Source organism: Sminthopsis crassicaudata, chromosome 1, assembly GCF_048593235.1.
Source record: "Sminthopsis crassicaudata isolate SCR6 chromosome 1, ASM4859323v1, whole genome shotgun sequence".
In the NCBI taxonomy this organism is placed as follows: Eukaryota; Metazoa; Chordata; class Mammalia; order Dasyuromorphia; family Dasyuridae; genus Sminthopsis; species Sminthopsis crassicaudata.
This window is the reverse complement of record NC_133617.1, coordinates 468,912,617-468,929,758: the sequence shown is the minus strand read 5'-3', so window position 1 is coordinate 468,929,758 and position 17,142 is coordinate 468,912,617. Positions and strand designations below refer to the sequence as shown.

Here is a 17,142-nt window from a genome sequence, read left to right as displayed (position 1 = left end):
ATTATTCTAAACTTCACAGGACTATATTTTTTGAGAAAGGACTTGTCCAAAAGCTCTCTACAATCATTCTCATTTATAAGACTAAGCAAGATGGTTCTATTTTCATACAGATTTAGATCCATTTGTGTGTTCTCATGTTTCCAAAATATGGGATGACAGTTGACTCTTTTTGATATATAACTATTAAATATTCTTAAATTATAGAATCACTAGACACACAAAACCCAATATGTCTGAGCCACCTTATCCAGTCTGTCTGGGATAGATTATTTTATTAAGTCCTTACAGGAAAACATCTTAAACAGTGTAGGTTTAGGTGGCCAAAATTTCTCTTATGTACAAAATGGATTTAAAACTCATAATTTATTTACTTCTCTTGGTCTTTTCTAAAACAAAAAAACCCACAGATATGACACAGAGTTCTTTCAGAAACAAACAAAAAGAAAATTAGTTGCCTTAGCAGGAAAAAACATAAACCTACCTTGGGAAAGGCACTGATTTGCCAAGGCAACCTGACCTGAATGTAGATAGAGATTAAGACGTGTGAAGATACCAGTCAAGGAAGGAATAGTAATGAAACAGAAGGCAACACAGGCCTAAAAAAGAAGAGAAATGATTATTATTATACCTCAGGACACATTTTTAGTGCCAATGTGGTAGCTTGGTAGTTTTACTTTTTAAAAATAGATATTTTTTTCAGGTAAATACTTTTAAGTCCACCCATACAAGTATGGATTTAGGTCCTACTCAAAGCTCAATAAAATACACATTTAGAACAGAAAGTTTCTAAGAGCTCCTCAAATCTGAATTTCCAAATAAAAAACTGTTTCTTATTGTATACAATAAGAGGATGTGAGAAAGACAATTAATCTTTTTATAGCCTTTAATATAACTAACATCAACTTTCTTGCAATTCCTCTCCAAATATTTCTGCTAATGAAAAATTAAGGAAAATTTATCCATCTGTGAGTAATTTGAAAAATCAGTATTAAGACCATACTGCTTGTTACTACTGGGCTTATAACTCAAGGAGATCTTAAAGAAGGGCCTGTATGTGCAAAAATGTTTGTGGCAGCCTTCTTTGTAGTGGCTAGAAATTGGAAATTGAGTGATTGACCATCAACTGGAGAATGGCTAAATAAATTGTGGTATATGAATGTTATGGAATATTATTGTTCCGCAAATATCATCAGCAGGATGATTTCAGAGAGACTAGGAGAGACTTACATGAACTGATGCTGAGTGAAATGAGCAGGGCCAGGAAATCATTATATACTTCAACAACAATACTATATGATGATCAATACTGATGGACGTGGTTCTTCAACAATGAGATGAACCAAATCAGTTCCAATACAGCAGTAATGAACTAACCCAGCAAAAGAAGTTTGGGAGATGACTATAACCACTATGTAGCATTTTCAATCCCTCTGTTTTTGTCCACTTACATATTTGATTTCATTCTCAGTTTAATTTTACCTTATTTCTAAGTCTGATTTTTCTTGTGCTGCAAAATAACTGTATGAATATGTATACATATATTATATTTAACATATACTTTAACATATTTAACATGTATTGGTCTACCTGTCATCTAGGGGAGGGGGTGGGAAGAAGGATGGGAAAAGTTGGAACAGAGGTTTTGCAAGAGTCAACGCTGAAAAATTATCCATGCATATATCTTGTGAATAAAAAGCTATAATTTTTTTTTTTAAAAAGACCATACTGCTACTTAACAATTTTTATTTATTTTTTTCTTTATTATTCTTTTACTTTGATAACTGTTTACTAAGTAAAAACCTAAAAAACCATTTGTATCCTGAGTCTGACTCTTTTCTTTTCTCTTTAGAACATACCCGAACAAATGCAGCAGTCTTTCTGGAATGATTTCCTTTCATTACTCTTCTTGTTTCCATTGTCAACTTGTTCACACTCTAAAGAGTTTTTAGTAAATAAATTAAAAAAAAAAAAGTTGATTATCATTGTGGCTCTGTGGTTCATCCAAATTAATTATGAAACATAGTCTTTATAAAGGACTATAGAGCACTGCTTATATACTCAGCTTATATAAATATAGTTAACATGAGGGACATCTGAAAATTGCATTACTATGTATTGGTTAAAATAGAAACATATATATATATATATATGTATATATATATATATATATATATATATATATATGCATGCTTAACTTTGACTTTATCAAAGCACTTCAATGATAGTGATAAAACAAATAAAACTCATTAAATTAGCAATTCCTATGAAAAGATAAGATCAACTAGATAGAGTAAATAACTGAAAAGGAAATTCAGATTTTCTTATTTCTGCTGACATGAATGTCAAGTAAAAGCATAATGACTGCTATGCTTAAAAAGCTTAAAAAAAATAATAATAACACACAAAACCCTAAGCTTAAGAAGTGCTTCAAATCATTTAATATGTACTAAAATTTAGTTATAGGTCTTTTTTAATTCTGAATTTAACAAACACAAAATAAAATGAACATTTCCAAGTACATCGTAGAACAGAAGGAGGAGGCTGTGCATGCAAGTCATAGGTCTTTTAAAACATTTGATTTTTATTCTAATTTCTGTTCTTTTGGAAGAGTAGTAATAGTTAAACTATAAATAAATTTAAATACAGAGCTATCTCCTGTCAGAAACAAACAATATAACAATCTCCCTTTCAAAAACATAGAGGCCAACCTATACTAAAATTTATTTCTGAATTTGCTCATTTTAGGGGCGAAATCCACATTTGGACTAAGGGATTCTTAAGGATGTCTCAATGTCCTTGGCTATTTTTATTTTCTACTTCTGCTAAGAAAGTTCAATAAGTAAGCCTTATGACAAACAGAAATGTGGAGCTTCTTTTAGTTCTGCTACTAACTAGCTATATAACCCTTATTTTCTCAAGGCTTCAATGTATTCATCTATAAGATGTAAAAAATGAGTTTACTACACTAAGTGAATCAAGACTTCAAAATTCTTTTGACTTGAAATTAACCCTGACAACAACAGCAAAATTATTTTCCTTTAAACATACAAGTGAAACATAGAATAGAATACATGGGAACTTTTCAAAGAGATCCTAAAATCAGTACAATAATCTCTTCTTTTTATGTTTTAACAAAGGGATAACATTTGCAATCAATATAAACCACTTAATTTAAGTTCATCTGAAACCATATCTAGATATATACTGAAATGGTAGCCTTTACATTTTAAGGGAAAAATCTGAATCAATAAAAATTATCAAAACCATTAGGCAATGATTTTGTTAACATTATTGAACCCTGTTTTTTTTTTTGTTTGTTTGTTTGTTTGTTTTAACCAAGAATGAAATAGCAATAGTAGGCTATTAAAAATCCAGATTCAGGTCTGTATATACACTTACATGAATCAACTGGACAAGAACAGGTTCCAGATTACAAAACATTGACCTGGTCTCCACATAAAAACTTAACTGTTGCTCAAAGTCACGACCAAATGAAACCTAGGAACAGGAAGAAATATGAAGATAAGTCATAGAATATTCTATTTTTTCAGAAGTTTCTGATAGGATTTTGATGAAATAGTAGTTAATATTGTCTTGATACCCACCTCCATCACAGAATAAGTGGGTAACAGAAACCATTCTAGTGGAACATCTTAAAGTTAGAATATTATAATACTTTAGCAATAAATATTTATCCAGTTACCACAATGTAAAAAAATAATGCTAGACCCTGTGGCTGACAAAGAAGTATAAAGTACTTATCACTGTTTCTCCAAGGAGCTCACAATCGAGCTGGAGAGAGAAGATACATGTATGTAAGTGTCAAAATGAAAGACAGACAATATACAAAGAGTTCTAATGAGGGGAAAAAATAGCATAGGCTAGTATTGTCTAGAATTATATCTAGAATATTGTGTCTAGAATAAATCAAAGGAAATGGAGACAAAGTCAAGAAGAATGGTTAAGAATTAGAAAGGAAGAAGGTGGGAAATGTACTCTAGGCAAGGGGAATATTAAAAGGGCAGAAAGGAGAATACTGAGGGAAGGAATTGATCAATGGATGAAGAGTAATTTTTCACTCTATAAAAATCAATTATTGAATGGTTTAGTGCTAATAGTGCTAGACTGTTTGGTATGTACAAAATTGTGAGATATCATTCCCACTTAATGTATCTTGTGAAATTTAATCTAGTCAGGGAAATAAGAATAACACAGATGAAACAAAAAATACACAAGGCAGCATAATTAGAGGCTAAGTTAGTTTAGGGACTTAAGTGTAATTAAAAAAAAGGAAATTATCTGTGTGGGCTGAGGTATCCAGAGAAGCAGTATTTATTAAGTAGGGGAAATGAGGGAGACCTTGAAGGGTAAGTACATTATAAATTGGAGAAAAAGAGAAAGGACAGTCCTAATTGGGATAACAGAATCCACAAAGATATACATTAAGCCACTATAGAAATTAAGGACAATGGTATAACTACAGTAGAAGTTTCATACTGAGGAATAAATAAGATATGATAAATAGGGGATCAGATCTGGAGGGCCTAAAAGTAGCTCAATTCAGACTCAACGAAGAAGATAACAGGAATTTTTTATAGGTCCTTTGAACAAGTGATTAACATAATGAAAATAGTATTTTAGACTTAATCTGATAAACAGTATATTAAAAAATGGATGAAAAAACTCAGGCTAATTTGTATTCAAGATTATAACAAAATGAGAAACTCTAACAGTGAACAAAAGAAGGTTAAGTTAATCAAAGCAAGGAAAGAATACTCAATGATAATGCAGCACTGGTTCAACTAAAGGCAGCCATCTTCTCCCTGTCTCTTTTTCTCCATATTGGAAATGCATGCGTCAACAGTTGGTGCTGGATTAGAGGTATGATTTCCACAGCAGTGCAACATGTTCTGGCAAGTATGAGGGGACATTGACTCTTAGTGGGTTGAATTTTTTATGTCCTGGGTAATTCAAAATTACCCAGCTCAAGTAGCTCAAACCTGAATTAATTGAGTCTTAGAGACAGTTTCTCTGACTTTTAAGGAACAACCAGCTAAGTCTACAAGGCAAAGTCTTAAGCAAAACTAACCTTGCCAACATAGCAGGGTCTAAAAACTGGGAAGACAAATTTGAAATGTTTTGCAATATACCAGGTCTGAAGTAATGAGCAGTTGGATTAAGGATAACACAAGGAATAGAGGATAAAAGAAATATCCTAGAAATATTTCAAAGGAAGGATTAATTCACAGGATTTGATGAAAATGAAGGGAAATAAAAGACAAACTAAAGATTTTGAGCCAGAGAAACTAAAAGATTAATGGTGCTTCTGACAGAAATAGGGAAATTGGGAAAGTTGGACAAATTCTTGACAAAAGGAGAACCCTGACGCCAACCTATTTTTCATACCATTGCTAATTAAAATAAAAATTTTTATATTTTTCAATGTCCAAGACAGAACGATTCATGTTGCTAGAAGTTTAATTGCTTTCTGAGAGGCTAAGTTTCTCATTAGGGCAGCACCTAGAACAATGTATCAGAGATCTAAAACAATTCTCTGCACACTTACTAGGCTTCTTATAATCATGATGAGCATTGTATAAGAAGAACTTCAAAGTCATTAATTAGGATAGTTAGTCCTAAGGCGTTTTTATTCTTTTCACAAGATATATTTCCTAGAATAGACCTATTTTCCATGTTTCTTCTTAGTGATGGGCAATAAAACTTGAAAAAATATTGTCATTTTTATGTTTTATCTTGAACAAGAGTTCTTTTTTTTTTTTTTTTTAATAATAATAGTTTTTATTTACCAGATATTTGCATGGGTAATTTTACAACGTTGACAATTGTCAAAACTTTTTTTCCAATTTTTCTCCTCCTTCCCCCCCCCAGGTGGCAGATTGACCAATACATGTTAAATATGTTAGAGTATAAATTAAATACAATATATGTATGCATGACCAAACAATTGTTTTGCTGAACAAAAAGAATCGGACTTTGAAATAGTGTACAATTAGCCTGTGAAGGAAATCCAAAATGCAGGCAGACAAAATTGGAGGGATTGGAAATTCTATGTAGTGTTGAACAAGAGTTCTAAACGTGAGATCCATGAACTTAAAAATGTTTCAATAAAAATGTATTTCCTAATGTAGTTTATGCATTTAAAAGCATTTTTAATTTGGAAAAGAGCACATGAAATTTATTCTCCTTAAAATTGGCTCAAAAAGGAAATCTATCTTACTCAAGAAGAAAGTAGAAGGGAAAGGGTTCGGGGCTAATAGAAAGAAGGGGAGATAGTAGTCAGAATCAAAATGCCTTTGAGGATGAACAGGCTAAAAGGAAAGTGAGAGAAGGATAAACAAGGGAAAATAGGATGGAGGGAAATACAGAGTAAACATAACTGAAAAAAAACTTACAGAAAGTTTCTCTGATAAAGTCATTATTTCTCAAATATATAGAGAAAACAGAATTAAATCTGTAAAAATAAGAATCATTCCCCAATTGATAAATGGTCAAAGGAAATGAACAGGGACTTTTCAGACAAAGTAATCAAACCTATCTTACAGGCATATGAAGAAATGCTCCAAAAATCACTATTATTCGGGAAATACAAATTAAAGTAACCACCTTATACCTATAAGATTGACTAATATGACAGAAAAAAAATGATGATATTGAAGGGGATGTGAAAAAATTGAAACATATATCCTATTGATGGAGTTGTAAACGTATTCAACCATTCTGTAGAGCAATTTGTAACTATATTCAAAGACCTATAAAACTATGGATCTGACCCAACAATATCACTACTAGTATCTAGGTCTTTATCCCAAAGAGATAAAAAACAAAAAAGAAAACCCTAATTTAATTTTTTGTTTAATGTTAATATTTAAAATTATATATCAAATACATATTAAGTATATTAATAGTTTATATTTAATGTTTATAGAATTTCTTTTAGTAATGGCAAAGAGTTGGAAATTTAGGGGATGGCCACCAACTAGGAAAGAGCTGAATAAGCTATGACATGTGATTGTAATGGAATACTATTGTGCTATAAGAATGACAAGCAAGATGCTCTCCGAAAACCCTGAACTTATATAAACTGATGCAAAGTGACATGAGGAGAACCAGAAGCCATAATACACAATGACAGCAATATTATGCAATGATCAACTGTGAATGACTTAATATTCTTAACAATATAAAAATCCAAGATAATTCTATAGGACTTACAATGAAAAATGCTATCCATCTCCAGAAAAAGAAGTCTGAATGAAAATCAAAGTATACATGTTTAAACTTTTTTTCTTTGTTTTGTTTAGTCTGTGCTTTCTTTCACAAAGTAACTAATATGTATGGCTGCACATGTATAATCTATATCAAACTGCTTGCCTTCCCAACGAGGGGACAAGGGGAGAAAGAGAGAATTTGAAATTCAAAATGTTTTTTAAAAATTAATGTTAAAAAATGTTTTTATATTTAATTGGAGAAAAATAAAATATTAAATTTTAAAACATTCTGAGAAGTGATTTGTTTCACCAGACTGGCAAAGGGGTCCATAACACACAAAAAAGTTTTGTTATTATTCAGTCGTGTCATACTTTTCATGACCCCATTTGGGGTTTTCTAGCTGACCCACAAAAAAAAAAAAAAATTTAAAGAGTCCCTACTCTAAATAAAAAGGGTTCATGATACAAAAAAGTTAAATATTCCCTAATCTAAAGTGGTCAGCTAGAAGGTTCAGAGGATAGAGCATTACACCTTAAAATCAGGAAGACTTGAATTCAAAACTGGCCTCAGACAATTAATAGTTATGTGACCCTGGGCAAGTTATTTAACCTCTGTCTGCCTCAATCCACTGCAGAAAAAATGGCAAACCCTCAGGTACCTTTGGCAAGAAAACTCATGGATAGTATGTTCCACAGGATAATAAAAAATCAGATATAACTAAATGACTAAAAAACAATCTAAAATGACTTTAAATTTCCCTCAGGATATGAGGGATCCATTGTTCTCTAATTTGTAAGAGATTTCCAAGATTTTAAGATGAAATAGATTACTAGGGGAAAGCACTGAAAAGAAAACTAAATGAATTGTATAATGTAATTGCCTTTTCAAAAGTATTTTATCTGCCCTCTAAAGCCATTTGTCAAGAGTTTTCCCAATAAGAATCATATTAAAACTCTCCCAATCCTAATAGGGCTGATATTCTAGGTGGCTCATGGATACCAAGTAAATATGTGAAAAGAAACTTCTCATCAAAGAAGTTTCTTCCTTTTCCCATCTTTGGATATATGATTATACGGCCAGTAAGACTCCTCAGGAAAGTCAAACATTTCTTTCTCCCTATCTTTATCCAAAGGGAAATTTAATATTGGTGTCTTCAACATGGCTGTTAGAATTCCATGGAATGCTTCTTGTTTCTTTATATTAGTTTCTGTGACTTCCAGAAAAAGCAAAGCAAAACTATAAACACTACATTATAAATGAGTATCTAAAAATCAAGGGGATAATAAAATGTATTGTTACAGTTTCTAATATGGGTTCATGAATCCAACTTATTATCCATATTCAATTTGATATTTCATTTCCTATAAGCAAGCCTGCTTCTGAGCATGATATCATTTTCAAACTTAACTAGTGACTTATCTCAAAGTTACCTTATCAAAGAGAGGACATGTCTAGTACATGTGGGAACTTAACAAAATATAAATCAAAATGATGATAAGATACTTACACTGATTAAGGAATATTCAAATAATTCTAACAAAAATAGAGAAAATTTCCTTTTAAACAAAATTCAGCAAAAACAGAAAAAGTTATGATTTTTTTCTGTGTGTATGTATGTATACATGTGTATATGTATATATGCATTTGTATATATACATATATACATGTTATAATATGTATACACACACATATATATACATACATACACTTTTCAAATATATTAAACTTCGACTCTCCCCACCACTTACCATTTTTATAAATCCATTAATTAAAACTGCCAACATTCTCTTTTCATCCTCAAGGGTAAGTGCACTGTAAATAATGGATTTACATTACTGACAATGGAAACAATTCATTTTCTCATGTAAATATGTTAAAAGTTAAAAAACACAATTATAAAAATTTTAACTTGGTTGGCTTTTTAATCACAAGCTAGACATTTTTTCTTCTATTTAACTGAAGATAATTTTACTAAAATGAATTTCATATTTCTCAAGTGACATTTATTGGTATTCCTTTGTAATATAAATTTTGTACAACAAAAAGCATTCTTTAAAATGTAAAAGCTAATAAAAATATAACTAAAAAAGACTCATCATGAGAAATTTTGACTATATAGGTCTATTGAAATAGATTATTTTGACTATATATAATATATATACATATACATATACAGATTTCCCCTCAAGTTTATATAGCAATATACATATTTATATTTGTACATATATATATGTGTGTGTGTGTATTTTTAGGTCAATCTATAAATATTTATGAAGCTATATTAAAGGTTGAGAGAAAAACAAATAAAATTAGGAGAAAGGGAAAGGAAGATATTTAAACCCTCACTTAAGCCCCTAAACCCTTATTTAAGCCCCTAAACAAAAAGAGGGGTGAGAGAGATGGAAGAATTTTTTCACATGGAGAACATAATTTCTTCTTTCATGAGGTTATTTTGTTGCTTCATTTTTATTTTTATCCATTCACATTCAAATTCAAGGGCTTCACTATTCTACAGATCTCTATTAATGATATTATGTGTTTCTCTCACTTCTACACTACACAATTCCTGCTTCCATTTTTCTCCCAAGTGAATACTATCAATATTCTGAATGGTAACACTATGATTTGTAAGATACTGAAAATCATAAATATGTAGCAATTTCTAAAACAACCAAATTTTGATTGATTTAGTTTAATTAAAGAAATTCATTTTTAGCATACAATAATAAACCAACCAATTTCCTTACTTGAAATTCATATCAGTTTTCAGTGATTACATTTCTGTGATTTAAAAATCTCAGGAATCAGAACTTTAAATCCCTTCCTCCACTTAACTGGACCCACAATGTGATAACTGACTTAAAAAACAAATAAAAAATGGCAGAAGTGATTATTTGGCTCTTTCCACAGAATTCTGAAAGGATTCTTCCTCCTAACTGTGATGAAAGCAGCTCTTTCAGACTCCAGTCTAGACAATCTACAGAACAAAGCTGTCCTTCACTTGAACAATTCCAATATTTTGTCTGAATCTGAAATAATTATCTGGTAATGAGTTTTAATTAAAATGATATATTATTGGATAAATGTTCTGTTACCTGCTGTTATAAGAAGACTCTCAAAAGCTTTTCATCTCAGTTCACTGAAACATAACAGGCTATTTTTTTAATCACTTAAAAAACCATTTGCTATTTCATATCTGTCTTTCATTTATCAAAGATTATCCGTTGACTTCATTTCCAGCAAAAGCAACAAAATACCCGAGTTAGCTCTTTGACAGAGAGAATCTAAATGAGCTAAACAAAGGTATAATGCATGAAGATAGTCAGGGTTGCATTTTAAACCAATAACTTTCTAACATGAACTCTTGGGATATCTAATTTAAGATTCACCACATGAGAAATCAATGATTCACATATCTGAATGGGCTCTTACTTCACAGAGTCATGCATTGTCTTACAAACATGCAGTAAAGCATTCAGGATGACAGGATCCTTGGTAGGTTCTTGCTGATGTCTAAAAAATTTAAAGATAAAAGGTAAAAGCTACAGAGAGCACTGGAATGTTCTAAGACAATGAAAAAGCATAATGTCAGGTCAAAAAATGAAAACCTTTTATTTGTTTACAAAAGGGCATTTACCTAATTTTCAGAAGAAATGGATCAATGTACTAGTTAATGACAAGGTCTTGTTTGTTTGGGTTTTTGGGGGGGAGGAGGTTAGTTGTTTTTTCAAGTAACAACCTTACTACTTCATATATGCTGAAAATTTGAAAAGAATAAATTGAAAATCAGCCCTTTAAATATATTGTCAATATGTTCTGGGGTATCCTCAACATATTTTCTTTCTTTGAACATTAACTATCAAGTAAATGTATAATTTCGATCTACATAAGAAGTAATAAAGATAAATTATTGTAGCAAAGTTATGTAAATTAGAGTACTTATATTCCTTCCTAATCATAAAAAATTGTTATTTCACAAATAAGGTACCAAATAATGGTGTAAATTCTGCCACAAAAAAGTCATTCATTTTTGAGAATAGAATCTGGTCATAGAATAATCAGGATAATTACTTAAATATTCTGGCCTTTACAAGAACATACAGAGCTAAGAGAAAATAATAAATTAAATTCATAATATAAGTGGTGCTTTCAAGGTATTAAGGAGAGGAACTTTTTGATTTAAAAACAAGTTAATTCAGAACTGTAGAACTAAGTTTCACATTCAAAAATTATCTGATAATAGTAAGGCTATTAACAATAGTAAACTATTATAATTGAGCATATAGAATATGTTGTAAATGCAAAGAATAATAAATGCAAAAATACATTTTTTTCATTAATACATTTGACTCAAGAATGCTTTCATACTTACTTAATAAAGGCTTCCATAATGCACTTGCAAACCTCCACTCGGACATTCTCTTTTTGGAACATATCCAGAAATGGCAAGAATTTCTCCTAAAAATAACCAAGCATATCTAATTAATATGGATTACTGGAAAGAATTTTTAAGAATATTTCACTGAAGATTAAAAAAACAAGATTAATTCCTGTCTATCTATAGTGACTCAAGGATGTTCTTGTCTGAAAGAAAAATCTATAAATCACACTTTCCTAAACTGTGCTGAAGAGAATCCTAATGTTCTACTCAATGTAAATAAAGAGTCTATATGGAAATTTAAGTAGCAATGACATTTTTTCACTTTAAAAAAAGAGTTCTCAAATTTTGTGTGTGTCATTAACCTTTTTGTAGTCTGGTGAAGCCTATGACCCTTTCTCAGAGGAATAATTTTAAAAACATAAAATACAACATATGGGATTACAGAAGGAAATCAATTGATATATAGTTGTGTAATTTTTTTTTTAAAACAAGTTCACAGACCCCAGGTTAAGAACCCCTGTTCTAAAGTATTAAATGTGAAATTTAAATTAAATTCGCATCCTAAAGGACATTTTTAACAAGTTAAAAATTCACACACACACATACACACACACACACAAAGAATTCTTACATTAGGGAAAATTGTTTCAGTGAGGGAAATTCCCTAAAACAACCAAAAAACAGTGATCAGTTGACTCAAGGAAACAGAAGTTTAGGGAGAAATTATTTAGGAGTTAAGGGAGCATTTCTTCAAGAGTAGGAGCTTGGATCTGATACCACAGTGAAATTCTGAGTAGAGAAGAAGCAGTTTTTGAGCAGAGAGGAAATAAACACATAAGAAAGTAAAAGACAAGCATAAAACAGAAGTAGAAAAAGACTGAAAATGAACTTTCCTCCTTTACCATTTTGTCTGATGTTAATGCTAATTAGAGAAATCCCATTAATGCAGCTTTCCTCCAAATAATGTAATAATGAGGATTCATTTAGACAGCTATACCCAAAGTAAATTATAGCAGCAGAAGACAAAATTAAACTACTGTTCTGGAAGGTAAGAAATTATTCTAGAGTTTTCAGGACACTGCTAGATGCATCCATAAATGCACACATACACATATATACAGACAAACTAAAATAATCTAAAATCTTCACTTACCACTGAGAAAAGAATTGAAAAATCATGAAAGTAGGCGATAACTTTCTTAATTATTGAATGAAGCTAAAAAACAAAATGTACATATTTTATTTAATAGACACACACACATATACTGAATGTGTGTATACATATATACGCATATATATATATATTACATATTCTTAATTTGGAAATAAAAGAAATTAGTTTTGGATAAAAAAGGATGTGGTTCAAGAAATCAATTGTTTTAACTTTGGTTTCTTCATAGTTTCAAAACTTTATCACTTAAAACTCTTGTAAACTAAACAATGAAAATAATAGCATCTTATATTATAGGAAATTGCAATAGTTCTCAGGGTCAAAATTGTATATAACAATTCTGTTTGTCAAAGACCATAGAACCAAAAGGAGGCAAAAAACTGGTATAATGTGAATTGATTCCCAAACATATCTCAAAAACTACTTTTTAAACATAAATCTAAGTTTTGTTTTTTTTTAATTGGGGAGCAGAGAATGGGAGGAAGAGAAAATCAGTTTTTATTCATTGGGAGTGAAGTGGGGAAATTTTCATTTTACATGATTTAAAAGGAAAAGCACCAGAACAAAACACTGTAACAACACTTCTACTAGGTTAAATGTTAGAAAGTTCAGCTGCTTAACAGTTTGAGTTATTAGGTTTGACCTTTTTAACAATGTAATGGACAATGTATTTGAAATAAAAATACTAAGAGAATTCTTTAAATGGTGATCTCAAAGATCATGTGTGTTACTTTTCAGTCATTTTAGTTATGTCAAATTTTTGTGACCCTATTTGGGATTTTCTTGGCAAAAAACACTGGAGTGGTTTGTCTTTTCCTTCTCTAGTCATTTTTCAGATGAGGAAACTGATGCAAACAGGTGAAGTAACCTGTCTAATGTCACATAGTTAGCATCTGAGACTAGATTTGAACTCAGAAAGATGAGTCTCCTAACTCCAGGCCCAGTACTCTAGCCAATGCCTCACTTAGCTGGACCTCAAGTCATTTAAGGCCAGCCCATAACTGATCCTCTCTCTAGAGCTTTCTATTATTCATTTAAATTCAAAATCAATCTCAGATATAAATTCTGGGCCATTATGTCATTACATAAACTAATTTTTGACCAACAAAAGCTTTCTGGTTCTGAATATAGTAAGCTATTCATTTCATGATAACTCAGTTTTATAAGAAGAAACTTAACAAAGAAAAAATTCTGTCACCTGTGGATATGCATCTTCAAATGCCCGATCAGGAGTCATGTGTTTAATGACATCTGCTAAAACAGTATTGACCTCCCGTTTCTATATGGGGGGGAAATTACACACAGTGAACAACAATTTGTGAAAATTTTACTAACAAAAGAGCACACAAAAGAACCCATAACTCATTTCTCCCAAAATATACTTTGAAGATGAAATTTAAAAGAAGAAATACAAATCATATCACTTGTCTATGATGGTATGGAATTCCTACAAATCATCTGGAAAGATATCCATAACTAAACAATATATTTGCTCTCCCAGAAAACCAATTTTAATCCATTTTCAAAGATTCTGATGGATGCCATGCCTCTCTCTTCAGGCATAATATTAAAAAAAGACCCTATTTCTCTAGTGCTCTTTTAAAGTCCTTGACAACTGGGTTCTAATTTTTCTTTCCTGATTAATTTCACCTTACTCCTCCTCACATACTCTATGGTCTGGCCAAACTGACTTCCTTGCTCATTTCCCAATTCAACATTCCATCTCCTGTTTCTATGCCTTTGTAAAGGGCATCCCTGGGAGTTAGTGTGTTTTGCTGCCCCAGCCTCACCTCTTGAAATCACTAGCTTCATTCAAAGTCCAACCCAAGTGCCACCCTACTATAAAAGGTCTAGCTTGATCCTTCAGCTGCCGGTGGCTCCCTCCAAAATTACTTGATATCTTCTTTGCACATATTTCATATTTATACATGTCAATATATGTTGTTTTCAAGCTTCTTGAAGAAAGGGACAATATTTTCAGCTTTTTGCCTTTCACTAGAACAGGCACATAGTAAGATGCTAAATAAATGCCTTTTGTTTAGAACTGTAATAAAATACTACTACTAACAATTACATGTAATTACAATGCACTAATCTGACTTTTTCTTGTAACTATGAAAAAGCATGAATACCTCTAGTAAAACAGGAAAAAAGAAAGTTTTTTTAAAAATTTTAGAATGGTCACATACCGTGAAATGCCTGCACGTATATTCTACCCATACTTCAGCACAATTAATATAGTCCTACAAGAAAATGTAAATTATTTTTATAACAAGCACTAGCTATATAATAGTGAGATTCACTGAATTCAATCATTACCAATATCCAAGTAAGTATGAAGTATACTCATGTCCTCCTATACAGAAAACAGTTCAGAGTAATACTAGTATCACTACCTCATGATAAATTTTCCCTCATATGAACTTTTATGGCTCTGAACCTACCATTTCAGCACTTAGGTATTGCCTTGTATGGCTACCAGTTATTTTTTATGTGAATATCTTATTTTCCCCAATTTATTTATAAGCTATCACAACTATATTTTGCCTATTGCCAAATTCTATTTTTAGAAGCACTTATAGAGAGATTTGATTAACCATATTTACAAAATATATTCATATACATTCATACAAAATACAGTGTATTTGTTATCTATCATTTTTCAAGATGTGACTCCAAGTTGTTTAGTTATTATGTATTCTTTTCAATAATGAAAACCTTAATAAAACAGATGTCCATCTTTTCAGGAATTGGATGAATCTTCCTCTTAATTATTATAGAGGAATCCACATATCTCTATGATGTCTTTAAAATGTGACAGAAAGAAACTCTCATATTTTAAGAAGTAATATGTGTCATTGGATTTTTGCTATAAAATAAAAGCTGACAGAGTTTAGTAAAGAAACTAATTGAAAATTTCAACTCTCTTCTGGAAGAAAATTTAAATGAATTTTATAATAAGACTGGTTATGAGGAAATGTATGATTGGAAATACAGTCACAAGAAAATGTGGTATATAACAACAAATCTTTCTCTTCCTTTTTTGTGACAGTAGAAGATAAAGGAAGCATGCAAGAAAAATAGTTTTTAATCTCATTTAAAAAATATGAGTTGAGAATATTATATTCCAGGAAATAATCAGAAATGTTTAAAAGACAAATTAGCCCCTTGTTTCTGATAAGCAGGTAATTGAAGATTTGTTCTAAAAGTTGGAAAATAGAAATAAAATTCAAAGATTTAATTGATAGAAGGCTAGTAGAGCTGCCAATATAGGACATTTGATACCACAACTGCTCCAAAGCCCTACAGAACTAGAACTATGTACACATCCAGGACTGCTTCTGACTAAATGAAAAGTGTTTTCCTCCACCTGAGACACAACTAGAATGACAGAGGGGTTGTTAATAGCTAAAGTTTGATAAAGAAAGTCCTAAATTATGTGTCAAAATGCTGAAATTTTTTAAATTCTCTCTTTAAAAATTCATTTTACTTATGATTTTTTTGTTTACACCATAGTTTCCCCACACAACTCCTAACACAATCTTCCTTTGTAACAAAAAAAGACAATTAAGAAAAAACATTTTATGCAGTTTGTGTCTAAAAATATATACAACATTCCATCTAATGTCCCCCATCTATCTGCCTTAAAACAAGAAATATAATTCATTATCTCTTCTCAGGTAACTTTATTGATTTTTATACTACTCAGAATTCAACTTCCATATTGTTCCTTTGGTTCTATTTATTTTAACTAGTATCAGTTCATACAGATCTTCCTAAGTTTCTTTCAATTCCCTACTTTCATCATTTCTTTCTATTCAATATATTCCATCATATTAATATTCCATATATCTTTTAGTCATTTTCTTTGAAGGAGCATCCACTTTGTTTTCTGGGTTTTTTTGCTACCACAAAAAAAAAAAAAAATTTGCTACAAATATTTGGGCATGTAGTAGACCACTATTTCTGTTTCATTTTCTTGGAATATATTCCCAATAGTGGAATTTCAGATCAAAGAGGATGGACAATTTAGTCATTTTATTGCATAATTCCAATTTTAACTCTAAACCAACTGGATCCATTTCATAGTTCCACCAAGAATGCAACAATGTGTGTATATACCCAGAGCCTCTCTCACACTGCTTTTGTCTTTATTTTCATTAATTTGCATTTCTTTTACCATTAGTGACTCGGAGAATGTTTTCTCAAGAGATTTGCCTAAACTTGGGTGGTAGTTCTCTGATTCTCTCTCCATCCAGTGAGCACTGGTGTAGGGAGAGTAGAGAGACAGCTCTAAAGCAGAGTTCATTCTCGTCCTCCAGGTTGCATCATGTAACTCTTGAGACTTCCTGTAAGAGTT

At 31.0% G+C, this 17,142-nt stretch overlaps 1 protein-coding gene across 4 annotated transcripts in view; it reads right to left on the bottom strand.

Annotated features, from left to right (window-relative positions):
* VPS35L (VPS35 endosomal protein sorting factor like) overlaps nucleotides 1-17,142 on the bottom strand; it is a 112,286-nt gene that overhangs the window by 39,193 nt on the left and 55,951 nt on the right. For all 4 annotated transcript variants that reach the window (XM_074280929.1, XM_074280928.1, XM_074280931.1 and 1 more), the window contains 9 exons: nucleotides 14,972-15,025; nucleotides 13,981-14,061; nucleotides 12,765-12,827; nucleotides 11,603-11,688; nucleotides 10,663-10,743; nucleotides 8,979-9,042; nucleotides 3,400-3,498; nucleotides 1,857-1,934; nucleotides 482-596 (listed from right to left, as the gene is read on the bottom strand). In XM_074280929.1, coding sequence (XP_074137030.1) covers nucleotides 482-596; nucleotides 1,857-1,934; nucleotides 3,400-3,498; nucleotides 8,979-9,042; nucleotides 10,663-10,743; nucleotides 11,603-11,688; nucleotides 12,765-12,827; nucleotides 13,981-14,061; nucleotides 14,972-15,025 — 721 coding nt within the window. The remainder of the gene's footprint in view (nucleotides 1-481; nucleotides 597-1,856; nucleotides 1,935-3,399; nucleotides 3,499-8,978; nucleotides 9,043-10,662; nucleotides 10,744-11,602; nucleotides 11,689-12,764; nucleotides 12,828-13,980; nucleotides 14,062-14,971; nucleotides 15,026-17,142) is intronic.